This window comes from Haliotis cracherodii, unplaced genomic scaffold, assembly GCF_022045235.1.
Source record: "Haliotis cracherodii isolate W230 unplaced genomic scaffold, xgHalCrac1.p SCAF_5, whole genome shotgun sequence".
In the NCBI taxonomy this organism is placed as follows: Eukaryota; Metazoa; Mollusca; class Gastropoda; order Lepetellida; family Haliotidae; genus Haliotis; species Haliotis cracherodii.
In genome coordinates, this window is record NW_027266308.1 from 69,872,916 (window position 1) to 69,892,570 (window position 19,655).

Here is a 19,655-nt window from a genome sequence, read left to right on the forward strand (position 1 = left end):
GGATGGATGAGAGAGTACAGGCTGGACTCTGGGACTGGTCCACAGGGTGAGTGAGTGAGGGAGGGAGGGAGGGGGATGGATGGGAGAGTACAGGCATAGACTCTTGCACTAGTTCATAATGTGAGTGAGTTGAAAGGAGGGGAGTACAGGGATGACAATGGCCCACTGAGGGGAAGGCAGAAGCTGACTACATGATACACAGGCAAGTGTTAAGTGGAGGACAGAGATAGTGTTACCGTGGGACGACCACCGAAAAACACACAGGTGGGCCGACACCGGGGCATGCAGGGGGCACACATACATGGGAGAGGATGACCAAGCCGCATGCAGCACCTACTGGAGTGTAGTAGTCATAGTAGTAGTCGTAGTGGAAGTAGTAGAAGTAGTAGTTGTAGTACCTGGACACATCTGTCTGGCATCCATCGTCTCTCTTCAGCCAGATATCGATCACTGACAGTGAGAAGTCTTGAAACAGCAGTATTCACGCGAACGCCAGTTCAAGGAAGGCAGCGTACCCTTCCTTCGCGCAAAGGTAAATACGGTGACAACAATCCGAAAGCTGGCCAGCCAAGTGGTTAATGAGATGACAATGAGGCTAGTGAGCTAAGATTATAGGCACAGACTGGGAATCACGCACAACACAACGCCAGATTACAAGATAATCCTTATCTAATCCCCACATAATGGTGGTGTAAGGGATCATCTCGGATTTTTAATTCCCACCCATTCTCAAATTATCAACACTCAGCTGATTTAATCCCCCCCCCCCCCCCCCCCCCCATCTCAGGTAACACAGACAGAAGCAATGGCCCAACTCAGGACCTGTTTACAGTCTCCAGGGGCCCTAACTTGAATCAGCACCTGTGCATAGTTGCCATGATGCAATTCAGAACACTAACAGGAGTTCCCCTGAATACAGTAGCTACGAAGAGCTCATTAACAGGTGCCCTGAATTGATTCATGACCTGTGCAGAGCTGCCAACGACCACCTCAGCACCTGGTTGTATCCCAATCCCTGATCCAACACTGAAACCCTCGTCCCCCAGGGTGCAGGACCCCCGGTCTACAACAGGAGACATAACCCTGACAAGTCGTACCAAATTACCTCACGACTCAGTCACACTTTCCTGTCCCCTACAGGAGGTGAGAGGTTATACGAAGAAATACCTAACCATGGAACCCAGTATGTGGGCTGCCACTGAATGTTGATTGAACCACCCTTGAGATTACAGAACCTCAGCTCAGGTGAAAGAAATGGTGACATGTGATCTGTTAGATTGGATGAAGGGGGCAGGACAAGTAGATTCATATTCATGAAATCAAAGACAATTCATTTAACTGAACAATATAACTGCATGCAAAGCAAGTAGGCAACTAGTATCTACATCACTACCTCACTACCTACTCTGGGAAACCAAACAGACCTACTTGTGCATGCATTTTCTCCTTCTGTGTTGCAGGTGCACTGGTGAACACTTACCGTGTCGGGAAAGGTGCAGAGTCTACCAGGAGGGATGAACCCTCTTACTCTTGTCAGTTACTATTCTAGGGCCGAGATTTCAGAATGGTGAGACTATTCCAGGCTTCCCCGGGACAAAATGCATGCATCAAGCACTGTGTTAGTGATGTTGTCCACACTGTGAGTCGGGTGAGGTCTACACGCTACTCCCACAGCTGTCACACATACCTTCATCTGAATCCCCTTGTCCTCCACAGCAGCATCAGACTTATCAATCCTCTCCAGCGCACGAGCGTAGTTCTCCAGGTCCTCATCCATTGTGTCGTTGTGGTTCTGCAGTTCCCGTGTGTCGATGAGTGCCTGTTCCCGGCTGGCCTGGAGGTTGTCAAGCTGACCAATCAGCTCCTCCCAGTCATCCCGGACAGCCTGCACAACAGGGTCGGCCAGGCTTGGGTTGTGCTGGGTGAGACTCCGGTACTGGGACACAAAGGTCTCGATGGCTGGACCTCGAGCCACGACCTCATCCCGCAAGGCCTGCAGGAACAAGTGGTCAATGAAGAAGCTGGCATTACTGACCCCCAAACATCATTAATGAAACCTCTATTCCTGGTCAGGGTTTTAGAAGGACAGATGTCTTTTGAACACAAATGGTGTCACGCTGGGGTGTTCAATTACTAACATCGGCCACAGCTGAGGGCCAGATCAACTTTTCCTCATTTTTAACAAAATATCTCAACAGTACACATTTTCCACTCTGGTACCACCGACCCTCCATACTTCAATGATGCGATGTAGTACTGATGTATGGATGGTCAGTGGTACTATCACATAATTGATGTATGGAGGGTCGGTGGTACCATCACATTATTGATGTATGGATGGTCAGTGGTACCAGGACATCATTGATGTTTGGAGGGTCAGTGGTACCATCACATTATTGATGTTTGGAGGGTTAGTGGTACTATCACATTATTGATGTATGGATGGTCAGTGGTACTATCAGATTATTGATGTATGGAGGGTCAGTGGTACCATCACATTATTGATGTATGGATGGTCAGTGGTACCAGGACATCATTGATGTTTGGAGAGTCAGTGGTACCATCACATCATTGATGTATGGAGGGTTAGTGGTACCAGCACAGTATTGATGTATGGAGGGTCAGTTGTACCAGCACATCATTAATGTATGGAGGGTCGGTGGTACTATCACATCATTGATGTATGGAGGGTCGGTGGTACCATCACATTATTCATGTATGGAGGGTCAGTTGTACCATCACATCATTGATGTATGGAGGGTCAGTTGCACCATCACATCATTGATGTATGGAGGGTTAGTCGTACCAGCACATTATTGATGTATGGATGGTCAGTGGTACTATCACATTATTGATGTATGGAGGGTTAGTGGTACTATCACATTATTGATGTATGGATGGTTAGTGGTACTATCACATTATTGATGTATGGAGGATCAGTGGTACCATCACATTATTCATGTATGGAGGGTCAGTTGTACCATCACATTATTCATGTATGGAGGGTCAGTTGTACCATCACATCATTGATGTATGGAGGGTCAGTTGCACCATCACATCATTGATGTATGGAGGGTTAGTGGTACTATCACATTATTGATGTATGGATGGTTAGTGCTACTATCACATTATTGATGTATGGAGGATCAGTGGTACCATCACATTATTCATGTATGGAGGGTCAGTTGTACCATCACATCATTGATGTATGGAGGGTCAGTTGCACCATCACATCATTGATGTATGGAGGGTCAGTTGTACCATCACATCATTGATGTATGGAGGGTTAGTGGTACTATCACAGTATTGATGTATGGAGGGTCAGTCGTACCAGCACATTATTGATGTATGGAGGGTTAGTGGTACTATCACATTATTGATGTATGGAGGGTCGGTGGTACCATCACAGTATTGATGTATGGAGGGTCAGTGGTACTGTCACATTATTGATTTTTCGAGGATCAGTGGTACTATCACAGTATTGATGTATGGAGGGTCAGTCGTACCAGCACATTATTGATGTATGGAGGGTCGGTGGTACCATCACATTATTGATGTATGGATGGTCAGTGGTACCAGGACATCATTGATGTTTGGAGGGTCAGTGGTACCATCACATTATTGATGTTTGGAGGGTCAGTGGTACCCTCACATTATTGATGTTTGGAGGGTCAGTGGTACTATCACATTATTGACGTTGGTACCACTAACCCTCCATACATCAATGATGTGATGGTGCAACTGACCCTCCATACATCAATGATGTGATGGTACAACTGACCCTCCATACATGAATAATGTGATGGTACCACCGACCCTCCATACATCAATGATGTGATAGTACCACCGACCCTCCACACATTAATGATGTGCTGGTACAACTGACCCTCCATACATCAATACTGTGCTGGTACCACTAACCCTCCATACATCAATGATGTGATGGTACCACTGACTCTCCAAACATCAATGATGTCCTGGTACCACTGACCATCCATACATCAATAATGTGATGGTACCACTGACCCTCCATACATCAATAATCTGATAGTACCACTGACCATCCATACATCAATAATGTGATAGTACCACTAACCCTCCAAACATCAATAATGTGATGGTACCACTGACCCTCCAAACATCAATGATGTCCTGGTACCACTGACCATCCATACATCAATAATGTGATGGTACCACCAACCCTCCATACATCAATTATGTGATAGTACCACTGACCATCCATACATCAATAATGTGATAGTACCACTAACCCTCCATACATCATTAATGCGCTGGTACGACTGACCCTCCATACATCAATGATGTGATGGTACAACTGACCCTCCATACATCAATAATGTGATGGTACCACTGACCCTCCATACATCAATAATGTGATGGTACCACCGACCCTCCATACATCAATGATGTGATAGTACCACCGACCCTCCATACATCAATGATGTGCTGGTACAACTGACCCTCCATACATCAATAATGTGATGGTACCACTGACCCTCCATACATCAATAATGTGATAGTACCACTGACCCTCCATACATCACTGACCCTCCATACATCAATGATGTGATGGTACCACTGACCCTCCATACATCAATGATGTGCTGGTACCACTGACCCTCCATACATGAATAATGTTTTGGTATCACCGACCCTCCATACATCAATGATGATCGACTCACCTTGATCCTGTCGATGTCGATCTCGGCGGCCTCAGCATGCAGCTTGGCTGGCTTCTGTGCCATCTCTTGCACCTCCTCCTTCTTGGCATGGAGCCAGTGACGGAGCGAGCCTCTCTCTCGCTCCACGTTCTCCCACTTCCTGATCATGTCGCGCAAACTGTCCAGGCGAGCCTCCACCTGTAGGTCAAAGAAACAAGGTGCATTACCATCATTAATCACAGATCGTTACGATTCCATCACGCTGGACGGAGGCAAGGACTACTCTGGATCTGGCCCCTCTTGACCTTTATCCATTCAGAAGGTCCAACATGTGCCACTCGCCATCAACAACCCGATATAACTGTCCTGATGAAGTGACCTTTATCCATTCAGAAGGTCCAGCATGTGCCACTCGCCATCAACAACCCGATATAACTGCCCTGACGAAACCTAATGAACTGATTACTGGAGTAATTGACAGCCAAACATCAAAGTTTAAGTGAGCGTCCAGCACAATGCAGCCCAACACAAGCAGGCCCTGACTGTGGAGATAGCCATCATGTCACTGACTGATCTTTGTCAAGCAATCTGATTTCTATTTCAGTACATTGTACTAAACAAAAGTGAGAAGGCTGACAAACAAATAATTTCAGGTATACATTCATTTGACTCAGATATTCGATACACATTAATAAATCTACAAGAATTATTTGTGCTGATGTTGTTAAAGAGATTAGTTATTGTTAATCAGGAAATTGAGAAATCCTTTGATACTGACATCCATGCTGGTCATTAGTTAGGGGCTCAAATTCCAGTTGTGTCTGACAGACTCAGCATACCGCAACTAAAGACGAAAGGGAACTACATCACCCTCCAGAACCTTTGTACACTACATCATGTATCTCCCTCCAGAACCTTTGTCCACTACATCATGTATCTCCCTCCAGAACCTTTGTACACTACATCATGTATCTCCCTCCAGAACCTTTGTACACTACATCATCTATCTCCCTCCAGAACCTTTGTATACTACATCATGGATCTCCCTCCAGAACCTTTGTATACTACATCATGTATCTCCTTCCAGAACCTTTGTACACTACATCATGTATCTCCCTCCAGAACCTTTGTATACTACATCATGTATCTCCCTCCAGAACCTTTGTATACTACATCATGTATCTCCCTCCAGAACCTTTGTATACTACATCATGGATCTCCCTCCAGAGCCCATCCCTTTGTACACTACATCATGTATTTCCCACCAGAACCCATCCCTTTGTCCACTACATCATGTATCTCCCTCCAGAACCTTTGTACACTACATCATGTATCTCCCTCCAGAACCCATCCCTTTGTCCACTACATCATGTATCTCCCTCCAGAACCTTTGTACACTACATCATGTATCTCCCTCCAGAACCTTTGTATACTACATCATGTATCTCCCTCCAGAACCTTTGTATACTACATCATGGATCTCCCTCCAGAACCCATCCCTTTGTCCACTACATCATGTATCTCCCTCCAGAGCCCATCCCTTTGTCCACTACATCATGTATCTCCCTCCAGAACCTTTGTACACTACATCATGTATCTCCCTCCAGAACCTTTGTACACTACATCATGTATCTCCCTCCAGAACCTTTGTACACTACATCATCTATCTCCCTCCAGAACCTTTGTATACTACATCATGGATCTCCCTCCAGAACCCATCCCTTTGTCCACTACATCATGTATCTCACTCCAGAGCCCATCCCTTTGTCCACTACATCATGTATCTCCCTCCAGAACCTTTGTACACTACATCATGTATCTCCCTCCAGAACCTTTGTATACTACATCATGTATCTCCCTCCAGAACCTTTGTATACTACATCATGGATCTCCCTCCAGAACCCATCCCTTTGTCCACTACATCATGTATCTCCCTCCAGAGCCCATCCCTTTGTCCACTACATCATGTATCTCCCTCCAGAACCTTTGTACACTACATCATCTATCTCCCTCCAGAACCTTTGTATACTACATCATGTATCTCCCTCCAGAACCTTTGTATACTACATCATGTATCTCCCTCCAGAACCTTTGTACACTACATCATGTATCTCCCTCCAGAACCTTTGTACACTACATCATGTATCTCCCTCCAGAACCTTTGTACACTACATCATCTATCTCCCTCCAGAACCTTTGTATACTACATCATGGATCTCCCTCCAGAACCCATCCCTTTGTCCACTACATCATGTATCTCCCTCCAGAACCTTTGTACACTACATCATGTATCTCCCTCCAGAACCCATCCCTTTGTCCACTACATCATGTATCTCCCTCCAGAACCTTTGTACACTACATCATGTATCTCCCTCCAGAACCTTTGTATACTACATCATGTATCTCCCTCCAGAACCTTTGTATACTACATCATGGATCTCCCTCCAGAACCCATCCCTTTGTCCACTACATCATGTATCTCCCTCCAGAGCCCATCCCTTTGTCCACTACATCATGTATCTCCCTCCAGAACCTTTGTACACTACATCATGTATCTCCCTCCAGAACCTTTGTACACTACATCATGTATCTCCCTCCAGAACCTTTGTATACTACATCATGTATCTCCCTCCAGAACCTTTGTACACTACATCATGTATCTCCCTCCAGAACCTTTGTATACTACATCATGTACCTCCCTCCAGAACCTTTGTATACTACATCATGTATCTCCCTCCAGAACCTTTGTACACTACATCATGGATATCCCTCCAGAACCTTTGTACACTACATCATGTATCTCCCTCCAGAACCTTTGTATACTACATCATGTATCTCCTTCCAGAACCTTTGTATACAACATCATGTATCTCCCTCCAGAACCTTTGTCCACTACATCATGTATCTCCCTCCAGAACCCATCCCTTTGTCCGCTACATCATGTATCTCCCTCCAGAACCCATACCTTTGTCCACTACATCATGTATCTCCTTCCAGAACCTTTGTATACTACATCATGTATCTCCCTCCAGAACCTTTGTACACTACATCATGTATCTCCCTCCAGAACCCATCCCTTTGTACACTACATCATGTATCTCCCTCCAGAACCCATACCTTTGTCCACTACATCATGTATCTCCCTCCAGAGCCCATCCCTTTGTCCGCTACATCATGTATCTCCCTCCAGAACCTTTGTATACTACATCATGTATCTCCCTCCAGAACCTTTGTATACTACATCATGTATCTCCCTCCAGAACCTTTGTATACTACATCATGTATCTCCCTCCAGAACCTTTGTATACTACATCATGGATCTCCCTCCAGAACCTTTGTCCACTACATCATGTATCTCCCTCCAGAGCCCATCCCTTTGTATACTACATCATGTATCTCCCTCCAGAGCCCATCCCTTTGTCCACTACATCATGTATCTCCCTCCAGAACCTTTGTACATTACATCATGTATCTCCCTCCAGAACCCATCCCTTTGTACACTACATCATGTATCTCCCTCCAGAACCCATACCTTTGTCCACTACATCATGTATCTCCCTCCAGAGCCCATCCCTTTGTCCGCTACATCATGTATCTCCCTCCAGAAACTTTGTATACTACATCATGTATCTCCCTCCAGAACCTTTGTATACTACATCATGGATCTCCCTCCAGAACCTTTGTACACTACATCATGTATCTCCCTCCAGAACCTTTGTATACTACATCATGGATCTCCCTCCAGAACCCATCCCTTTGTCCACTACATCATGGATCTCCCTCCAGAACCCATCCCTTTGTCCACTACATCATGTATCTCCCTCCAGAACCCATCCCTTTGTCCACTACATCATGTATCTCCCTCCAGAACCTTTGTACACTACATCATGTATCTCCCTCCAGAACCTTTGTACACTACATCATCTATCTCCCTCCAGAACCTTTGTATACTACATCATGGATCTCCCTCCAGAACCCATCCCTTTGTCCACTACATCATGTATCTCCCTCCAGAGCCTTTGTATACTACATCATGTATCTCCCTCCAGAACCCATACCTTTGTCCACTACATCATGTATCTCCCTCCAGAGCCCATCCCTTTGTCCGCTACATCATGTATCTCCCTCCAGAACCTTTGTATACTACATCATGTATCTCCCTCCAGAACCTTTGTATACTACATCATGTATCTCCCTCCAGAACCTTTGTATACTACATCATGTATCTCCCTCCAGAACCTTTGTATACTACATCATGGATCTCCCTCCAGAACCTTTGTCCACTACATCATGTATCTCCCTCCAGAGCCCATCCCTTTGTATACTACATCATGTATCTCCCTCCAGAGCCCATCCCTTTGTCCACTACATCATGTATCTCCCTCCAGAACCTTTGTCCACTACATCATGTATCTCCCTCCAGAGCCCATCCCTTTGTCCACTACATCATGTATCTCCCTCCAGAACCTTTGTACACTACATCATGGATCTCCCTCCAGAACCTTTGTATACTACATCATGGATCTCCCTCCAGAACCCATCCCTTTGTCCACTACATCATGTATCTCCCTCCAGAGCCCATCCCTTTGTACACTACATCATGTATCTCCCTCCAGAGCCCATCCCTTTGTCCACTACATCATGTATCTCCTTCCAGAGCCCATCCCTTTGTCCACTACATCATGTATCTCCCTCCAGAGCCCATCCCTTTGTCCACTACATCATGTATCTCCCTCCAGAACCCATCCCTTTGTCCACTACATCATGTATCTCCCTCCAGAACCTTTGTCCGCTACATCATGTATCTCCCTCCAGAACCTTTGTATACTACATCATGGATCTCCCTCCAGAACCCATCCCTTTGTCCACTACATCATGTATCTCCCTCCAGAGCCCATCCCTTTGTCCACTACATCATGTATCTCCCTCCAGAGCCCATCCCTTTGTCCGCTACAGCATGTATCTCCCTCCAGAACCTTTGTACACTACATCATGTATCTCCCTCCAGAACCTTTGTACACTACATCATGTATCTCCCTCCAGAACCTTTGTACACTACATCATGGATCTCCCTCCAGAACCTTTGTATACTACATCATGGATCTCCCTCCAGAGCCCATCCCTTTGTCCACTACATCATGTATCTCCCTCCAGAGCCCATCCCTTTGTCCACTACATCATGTATCTCCCTCCAGAGCCCATCCCTTTGTCCGCTACATCATGTATCTCCCTCCAGAACCTTTGTATACTACATCATGTATCTCCCTCCAGAGCCCATCCCTTTGTCCACTACATCATGTATCTCCCTCCAGAGCCCATCCCTTTGTCCGCTACATCATGTATCTCCCTCCAGAACCTTTGTATACTACATCATGTATCTCCCTCCAGAACCCATCCCTTTGTCCACTACATCATGTATCTCCCTCCAGAGCCCATCTCTTTGTCCGCTACATCATGTATCTCCCTCCAGAACCTTTGTACACTACATCATGTATCTCCCTCCAGAACCTTTGTACACTACATCATGTATCTCCCTCCAGAACCTTTGTATACTACATCATGGATCTCCCTCCAGAGCCCATCCCTTTGTACACTACATCATGGATCTCCCTCCAGAGCCCATCCCTTTGTACACTGCATCATGGGTTTCCCCCTAGAACCCTTCTCTTTGTCCACAACATCACAGATCTCCTTCCAGAGCCAATTCCTTTGTACACTACATCACAGATCTCCCTCCAGAACCTTTGTATACTACATCAAAGATCTCCCTCCAGAACCTTTGTACACTACATCATGTATCTTCCTCCAGAACCTTTGTATACTACATCATGGATCTCCCTCCAGAGCCCATCCCTTTGTCCACAACATCATGGATCTCCCTCCAGAACCCATCCCTTTGTACACTACATCATGGATCTCCCTCCAGAGCCCATCCCTTTGTACACTACATCATGGGTTTCCCCCCAGAGCCCATCCCTTTGCACACTACATCATGGATCTCCCTCCAGAGCCCATCCCTTTGTACACTACATCATGGGTTTCCCCCTAGAACCCTTCTCTTTGTCCACAACATCACAGATCTCCCTCCAGAGCCCATCCCTTTGTACACTACATCATGGGTTTCCCCCCAGAGCCCATCCCTTTGCACACTACATCATGGATCTCCCTCCAGAGCCCATCCCTTGGTACACTTCATCATGGATCTCTCTCCAGAGCCCATCCCTTTGTCCACAACATCATGGATCTCCCTCCAGAACCCATCCCTTTGTACACTACATCATGGATCTCCCTCCAGAGCCCATCCCTTTGTACACTACATCATGGGTTTCCCCCTAGAACCCTTCTCTTTGTCCACAACATCACAGATCTCCTTCCAGAGCCCATTCCTTTGTACACTACATCACAGATCTCCCTCCAGAACCTTTGTATACTACATCAAAGATCTCCCTCCAGAACCTTTGTACACTACATCATGTATCTCCCTCCAGAACCTTTGTCCACAACATCATGGATCTCCCTCCAGAACCCATCCCTTTGTACACTACATCATGGATCTCCCTCCAGAGCCCATCCCTTTGTCCACTACATCATGTATCTCCCTCCAGAGCCCATCCCTTTGTCCGCTACATCATGTATCTCCCTCCAGAACCTTTGTATACTACATCATGTATCTCCCTCCAGAACCCATCCCTTTGTCCACTACATCATGTATCTCCCTCCAGAGCCCATCCCTTTGTCCACTACATCATGTATCTCCCTCCAGAGCCCATCCCTTTGTCCGCTACATCATGTATCTCCCTCCAGAACCTTTGTATACTACATCATGTATCTCCCTCCAGAACCCATCCCTTTGTCCACTACATCATGTATCTCCCTCCAGAGCCCATCTCTTTGTCCGCTACATCATGTATCTCCCTCCAGAACCTTTGTACACTACATCATGTATCTCCCTCCAGAACCTTTGTACACTACATCATGTATCTCCCTCCAGAACCTTTGTATACTACATCATGGATCTCCCTCCAGAGCCCATCCCTTTGTACACTACATCATGGATCTCCCTCCAGAGCCCATCTCTTTGTATACTACATCATGGGTTTCCCCCTAGAACCCTTCTCTTTGTCCACAACATCACAGATCTCCTTCCAGAGCCAATTCCTTTGTACACTACATCACAGATCTCCCTCCAGAACCTGTGTATACTACATCAAAGATCTCCCTCCAGAACCTTTGTACACTACATCATGTATCTTCCTCCAGAACCTTTGTATACTACATCATGGATCTCCCTCCAGAGCCCATCCCTTTGTCCACAACATCATGGATCTCCCTCCAGAACCCATCCCTTTGTACACTACATCATGGATCTCCCTCCAGAGCCCATCCCTTTGTACACTACATCATGGGTTTCCCCCCAGAGCCCATCCCTTTGCACACTACATCATGGATCTCCCTCCAGAGCCCATCCCTTGGTACACTTCATCATGGATCTCTCTCCAGAGCCCATCCCTTTGTCCACAACATCATGGATCTCCCTCCAGAACCCATCCCTTTGTACACTACATCATGGATCTCCCTCCAGAGCCCATCCCTTTGTACACTACATCATGGGTTTCCCCCTAGAACCCTTCTCTTTGTCCACAACATCACAGATCTCCTTCCAGAGCCCATTCCTTTGTACACTACATCACAGATCTCCCTCCAGAACCTTTGTATACTACATCAAAGATCTCCCTCCAGAACCTTTGTACACTACATCATGTATCTCCCTCCAGAACCTTTGTATACTACATCATGGATCTCCCTCCAGAGCCCATCCCTTTGTCCACAACATCATGGATCTCCCTCCAGAACCCATCCCTTTGTACACTACATCATGGATCTCCCTCCAGAGCCCATCCCTTTGTACACTACATCATGGGTTTCCCCCCAGAGCCCATCCCTTTGCACACTACATCATGGATCTCCCTCCAGAGCCCATCCCTTGGTACACTTCATCATGGATCTCTCTCCAGAGCCCATCCCTTTGTCCACAACATCATGGATCTCCCTCCAGAACCCATCCCTTTGTACACTACATCATGGATCTCCCTCCAGAGCCCATCCCTTTGTACACTACATCATGGGTTTCCCCCCAGAGCCCATCCCTTTGCACACTACATCATGGATGTCCCTCCAGAGCCCATCCCTTGGTACACTTCATCATGGATCTCTCCCCAGAGCCCATCCCTTTGTCCACAACATCATGGATCTCCCTCCAGAACCCATCCCTTTGTACACTACATCATGGATCTCCCTCCAGAGCCCAGCCCTTTGTACACTACATCATGGGTTTCCCCCTAGAACCCTTCTCTTTGTCCACAACATCACAGATCTCCTTCCAGAGCCCATTCCTTTGTACACTACATCACAGATCTCCCTCCAGAACCTTTGTATACTACATCAAAGATCTCCCTCCAGAACCTATGCCAGTGGATGTCCACAAATGGGCTCACCTGAGTGATGGCGTCCTGGAGCTCTCTGTTGACCCCGTCAGCCAGGCGGGAGATGGAGGAATCTCCAGCAGCTTCTGTCTGGTCTAGATTCTCCATACTGCCAAGGTTCTCACAGCGGTGGGCAGACGCGGCCAGATCTTGCTTTTTGGTGACCAGTTTCTCCAGCATTCCCTGTTGGGTGAGAAGTTATTTACAGGAGTGGCAGATGAAGAAACTTTGGCAATGGTAAGGTGAACATTGCCTGTAAATATTCATGTTTAAATTTATGGGTATAATGCCCACCTGAGTTGCCTCCCTTTGTTCCTGTGCCTCGTTAAGTGTGTCTGGAACGTCAGCATCATTTTGGTTGAGCCAATCTTTGAAGTCACTCTGGAGGTACTGTGATGTGGAGTTGAGTAAGTCTCTATACTGCTGCCACTTGTCTAAGACTTCCTGGAGGCGATCCTAAGTGAATATAAATGTTACATACTGACCTGCTGCATTACAGATTGTGGAACATGTGATCTAAGGTTTTAGAGGAGTGACTGATGTACAGGGAGGAAAGATGTAGAGATGGGTCTGAAGGTGACTGCTGTAGAGGGAGGGAAGGTGTTGAGATGGGTCTGAAGGTGACTGCTGTAGAGGGAGGGAAGATGTAGAGATGGGTCTGTAGGTGACGGATGTACAGGGAGGGAAGATGTGGAGATGGGTCTGGAGGTGACTGATGTACAGGGAGGGAAGATGTGGAGATGGGTCTGAAGGTGACTGCTGTACAGGGAGGGAAGATGTAGAGATGGGTCTGGAGGTGACTGTTGTACAGGGAAGATGTGGAGATGGGTCTGGAGGTGACTGCTGTACAGGGAGGGAAGATGTGGAGATGGGTCTGGAGGTGACGGATGTACAGGGAGGGAAGATGTGGAGATGGGTCTGGAGGTGACTGCTGTACAGGGAGGGAAGATGTAGAGATGGGTCTGAAGGTGACTGCTGTACAGGGAGGGAAGATGTGGAGATGGGTCTGAAGGTGACTGCTGTTCAGGAAGATGTGGAGATGGGTCTGAAGGTGACGGATGTACAGGGAGGGAAGATGTGGAGATGGGTCTAGAGGTGACTGCTGTACAGGGAGGGAAGATGTGGCGATGGGTCTGAAGGTGACGGATGTACAGGGAGGGAAGATGTGGAGATGGGTCTGAAGGTGACGGATGTACAGGGAGGGAAGATGTGGATATGGGTCTAGAGGTGACTGCTGTACAGGGAGGGAAGATGTAGAGATGGGTCTGGAGGTGACTGCTGTACAGGGAGGGAAGATGTGGAGATTGTTCTGGAGGTGAAGGATGTACAGGGAGGGAAGATGTGGAGATGGGTCTGAAGGTGACGGATGTACAGGGAGGGAAGATGTGGATAAAAAAAGGGTCTAGAGGTGACTGCTGTACAGGGAGGGAAGACGTAGAGATGGGTCTGGAGGTGAAGGATGTACAGGGAGGGAAGGTGTTGAGATGGGTCTGGAGGTGACTGCTGTAGAGGGAGGGAAGATGTGGAGATGGGTCTGGAGGTGACTGCTGTACAGGGAAATGTTGAGATGGGTCTAGAGGTGACAGGGAGGGAAGATGTGGAGATGGGTCTGGAGGTGACTGCTGTACAGGGAGGGAAGATGTAGAGATGGGTCTGAAGGTGACTGCTGTACAGGGAGGGAAGATGTGGAGATGGGTCTGGAGGTGACTGATGTACAGGGAGGGAAGATGTGGAGATGGGTCTGGTGGTGACTGCTGTACAGGAAGATGTTGAGATGGGTCTAGAGGTGACTGCTGTACAGGGAGGGAAGATGTGGAGATGGGTCTGGAGGTGACTGCTGTACAGGGAGGGAAGATGTGGAGATGGGTCTGGAGGTGACTGATGTACAGGGAGGGATGATGTGGAGATGGGTCTGTAGGTGACTGATGTACAGGGAGGGAAGATGTTGAGATGGGTCTGGAGGTGACTGTTGTACAGGGAGGGAAGATGTAGAGATGGGTCTGGAGGTGACGGATGTACAGGGAGGGAAGATAAGGAGATGGGTCTGGAGGTGACTGATGTACAGGGAGGGAAGATGTGGAGATGGGTCTGAAGGTGACTGCTGTACAGGGAGGGAAGATGTAGAGATGGGTCTGGAGGTGACGGATGTACAGGGAGGGAAGATGTGGAGATGGGTCTGGAGGTGACTGATGTACATGGAGGGAAGATGTGGAGATGGGTCTGGAGGTGACTGTTGTACAGGGAAGATGTGGAGATGGGTCTGGAGGTGACTGCTGTACAGGGAGGGAAGATGTGGAGATGGGTCTGAAGGTGACTGCTGTACAGGGAGGGAAGATGTAGAGATGGGTCTGGAGGTGACTGTTGTACAGGGAAGATGTGGAGATGGGTCTGGAGGTGACGGATGTACAGGGAGGGAAGATGTGGAGATGGGTCTGGAGGTGACTGCTGTACAGGGAGGGAAGATGTGGAGATGGGTCTGGAGGTGACTGATGTACAGGGAGGGAAGATGTGGAGATGGGTCTGAAGGTGACTGATGTACATGGAGATGTTGAGATGGGTCTGGAGGTGACTGCTGTACAGGGAGGGAAGATGTGATATTTGCAAAGAGGAGGTATAGGGACTTGAAGAATCTGCTTTTGGGGAAGAGAAGTCAATAAATAGATAAGCATTATGGTATGTATGTTTTGTAAATGGATACAACATTGACTTGAAGCAATGATATGGAAACATTTTGAACAGAGTTGAATATCTTACCATTGTGTGTATATCCATACTGTTGCCCCTGTTCTGTGCCAGACAATTCACACTACACACAATAGGTATCTCTGACAGTAAACTTCCCCCATGTGAACACAGCTGTGCATATGGATGTACTCCTCAGCCGAACCGTCATTTGACATAACGCTCTACAGCCCTGGATTCATATCTCACCAGGTGTCCCACCAAACACACCTATTATCCCCAACTACCATTTCTTTCATCCTATTATATCCATCCTATTTGAATAATGAAAATGCATTTCATGTAATTTCAGGCTTCGTAATACCGTAAAATGATTCTTTCAGTAACCAGTGTCAATGTAGTGTTTGATACCTGCAATAGTGCTGTGTATTGATTTTGTGATTGCGTTGTGTTTTCATTAACCCTGTGTTCACGTAATCCATGCAGGAGGAAACTGCAATGTGCTTTGTCCACAACTAATTCATAATTGAATCGAAGGATTTAATATCACCTTCTTCTAAACGGTTTCAGAAAGTTTCTGGCGACTGTACAAAGCCAAGCAACAGCAGACTAATTCTTGAATTCTTAGTCCTCTGAAGAATTGACAATAGTTTGTGTTGATTGTAGATTCCCTAGCAACAACAGACTAATCCCCCAATAACGAATGTGTGACAAGACATCATGTTGCTTCCAGTGAGATAACTAGGACATGTTGCCATCATTACGTTTCTGGAGGGAGGGTTGTGGACAAAATGTATCAGAACATATTCATGTTATAACTATTCAAGCCTCATGCATTATTGGCACCTCCAACCAATATTTCAGTCTTCAAATATTTCAATTTACACAGCGTGATTCAACCTCTTTCATCCGAAAAGTGAAAATCCTAGAAGTGAAAAAGTTGACCTGTTGAAAACCTCATGAAGTCATCCCTATGAAGCCATACAGGGGAATATGTAGCAAAGTGATTGCTGGGTAGGAATAACTCTGATTAACAACATCCCTATGAAGCCATACAGGGGAATATGTAGCAAAGTGATTGCTAGGTAGGAATAACTCTGACTAACAACATCCCTAAGAAGCCATACAGGGGAATATGTAGCAAAGTGATTGCTGGGTAGGAATAACTCTGATTAACAACATCCCTATGAAGCCATACAGGGGAATATGTAGCAAAGTGATTGCTAGGTAGGAATAACTCTGATTAACAACATCCCTATGAAGCCATACAGGGAAATATGTAGCAAAGTGATTCCAACGTAGGAATAACTCTGACTAACAACATCCCTAAGAAGCCATACAGGGGAATATGTAGCAAAGTGATTGCTGGGTAGGAATAACTCTGATTAACAACATCCCTATGAAGCCATACAGGGGAATATGTAGCAAAGTGATTGCTAGGTAGGAATAACTCTGATTAACAACATCCCTATGAAGCCATACAGGGAAATATGTAGCAAAGTGATTCCAACGTAGGAATAACTCTGATTAACAACATCCCTATGAAGCCATACAGGGAAATATGTAGCAAAGTGATTGCTGGGTGGGAATAACTCTGATTAACAACATCCCTATGAAGCCATACAGGGGAATTTGTAGCAAAGTGATTGCTGGGTAGGAATAACTCTGATTAACAACATCCCTATGAAGCCATACAGGGGAATTTGTAGCAAAGTGATTGCTGGGTGGGAATAACTCTGATTAACAACATCCCTATGAAGCCATACAGGGGAATATGTAGCTGAGTGATTGCTTGGTGGGAATAACTCTGATTAACAACCTCCCTACGAAGCCATACAGGGGAATATGTAGCTGAGTGATTGCTGGGTGGGATGTAACGCTTATTACCACTTCCCCAGGAAGAACACACCTCAAATACTGGTCATGTTTTCGCACTGAATATGCGGTGCTGCATTTCATCAGATTTGTTTGAGGAACATACAAATGTGTTTGAGGAACATACAAATGTGTTTGAGGAACATACAAATGTGTTTGAGGAACATACAAATGTGTTTGAGGAACATACAAATTGGTTTGAGGAACATACAAATGTGTTTGAGGAACACCTTGGCAAAACTGATTGTGAGTAATAAACTGAAGAGATATCAAATTTGTAGTTTATGATCTCAAGATGTCAGAATAGTGTAATTTTACTGAAAGTTAAAGACCCCACAAATCCTCTCCATCTACTCTCCTTCCGAGTGGTTGACGGCATATTTGTGTACTTCCTACTTAATGTCAAAGATGTCTTACAGCATTGCTGTAGACAAGACTCCGATACACCTGGTCTGAGATACTCGATTCATATGGCATAGATAAGGATTACTCCACATTATTCTGTTACCATGGCAACTATATACATATGTCTCCATGCACATCATGCTCCATGCAGAAACAGAAGAAACACAACGTTTGATATTCAGCATTTATTTGGGATAAAATCCCCCAACATGGGTCGTGTATAGACGTGTAATAATACTTGTGGTAGAGTACAGCCCTTACAGAGATACAACTGTAACAAGAAATACTCAAGGTGCACAACAATCACATAATTAACAATGGAAATAAATAAATATTATCACAGACTTCTGACTTGCTCCCCTATAACAAGAGAGATGAGGACGGAAAAAACTGTCACTTGATTACTAGTGACAGAACATCAGCATTTACATGGCAACACATTTATCTGGACGGGATTTGATAAAACCCATATATCAGTATGGGATATGATAAAAAAGATAATATAAAGTTACGTGTAAAAAATACTTCAAAAGTAACATATTTAAAACTATCAGAATGTTCGATGATTTAACGTGGCATAGTTTGAATGAGCGGAAGTTGCCACATGCTTGAGCATAGTTGTCCCAGTTACGTATCTGATTCTCATCCTTCAGAACAATGTTGTACACTAGCGTCCTGGGCTGTGTCTCTACACTCGAGACTTTAACCTACACTGAGGAACAATGTCTAGCAGTTAAGTATCTTTACAGACTACCGGTAACTACAACCTGCCATCCACTACTCTATGCACATAAGTCAACACTAGCACATGGCATGAAGCCAGCCCTGGCCTCCTGGCCCACCAGGGACCAGGCCTGGCCTACACCAGACACAGACTTGCACTTCACACAGTAAAGCAGAGAAAACACACTAATAAAGAGCAAAGCAAACCATTAATAAAATCGAAACTTTACATATGGCGAGTAATGTGACATGTTTGCCATCTGCAAAATAAAATAAACAAAAATTTATGTAAAATAGATCAGGAATGTAAATGGCAAAATTTTGATGTAAAAAAAAGGGTATTATGATGATTTCTGAATCTCAACTTCAATATTCCTCTGAAATGCAAGACCATGTCTGCCTGCCTTAGAACACTACAGTAAAGTCTCGGAACATCAATATGCGTGGCAGGTCACCACGACCATGACATAGGTCACATCTACATGCATGGCCCAGCCACCGTCTGCATCACCTCGGCAGTCTGGGTCACCATGACATAGGTCACCTCAACATAGGTCATCACGACATAAGTCACATCACTCAATGTCACTCTAATATCACCCACACTGACATGCACGAGTTTCTTCCTGTTTGTCAATACAAACATCTCCTCTACCCTTAACACATGTTAGGCATTGTTAGTCATCGGTATATATGTGTTTATATGTTGGAATTCAGGTCAAGCATTCATCACATCTCAGTCTGGCACAAAGTCCACTTGAAACAAACAAGACTGTTCCCATGGCGATTGTACTACTTCTGGCAA

General features: G+C 45.8%; 1 protein-coding gene across 10 annotated transcripts in view; it reads right to left on the reverse strand.

The window, feature by feature from the left end:
- Positions 1 to 19,655, reverse strand: part of LOC139442832 (muscle-specific protein 300 kDa-like) — a 265,153-nt gene that overhangs the window by 124,035 nt on the left and 121,463 nt on the right. For all 10 annotated transcript variants that reach the window (XM_071223727.1, XM_071223730.1, XM_071223728.1 and 7 more), the window contains 4 exons: positions 13,460 to 13,621; positions 13,178 to 13,348; positions 4,704 to 4,880; positions 1,688 to 1,993 (listed from right to left, as the gene is read on the reverse strand). In XM_071223727.1, coding sequence (XP_071079828.1) covers positions 1,688 to 1,993; positions 4,704 to 4,880; positions 13,178 to 13,348; positions 13,460 to 13,621 — 816 coding nt within the window. The remainder of the gene's footprint in view (positions 1 to 1,687; positions 1,994 to 4,703; positions 4,881 to 13,177; positions 13,349 to 13,459; positions 13,622 to 19,655) is intronic.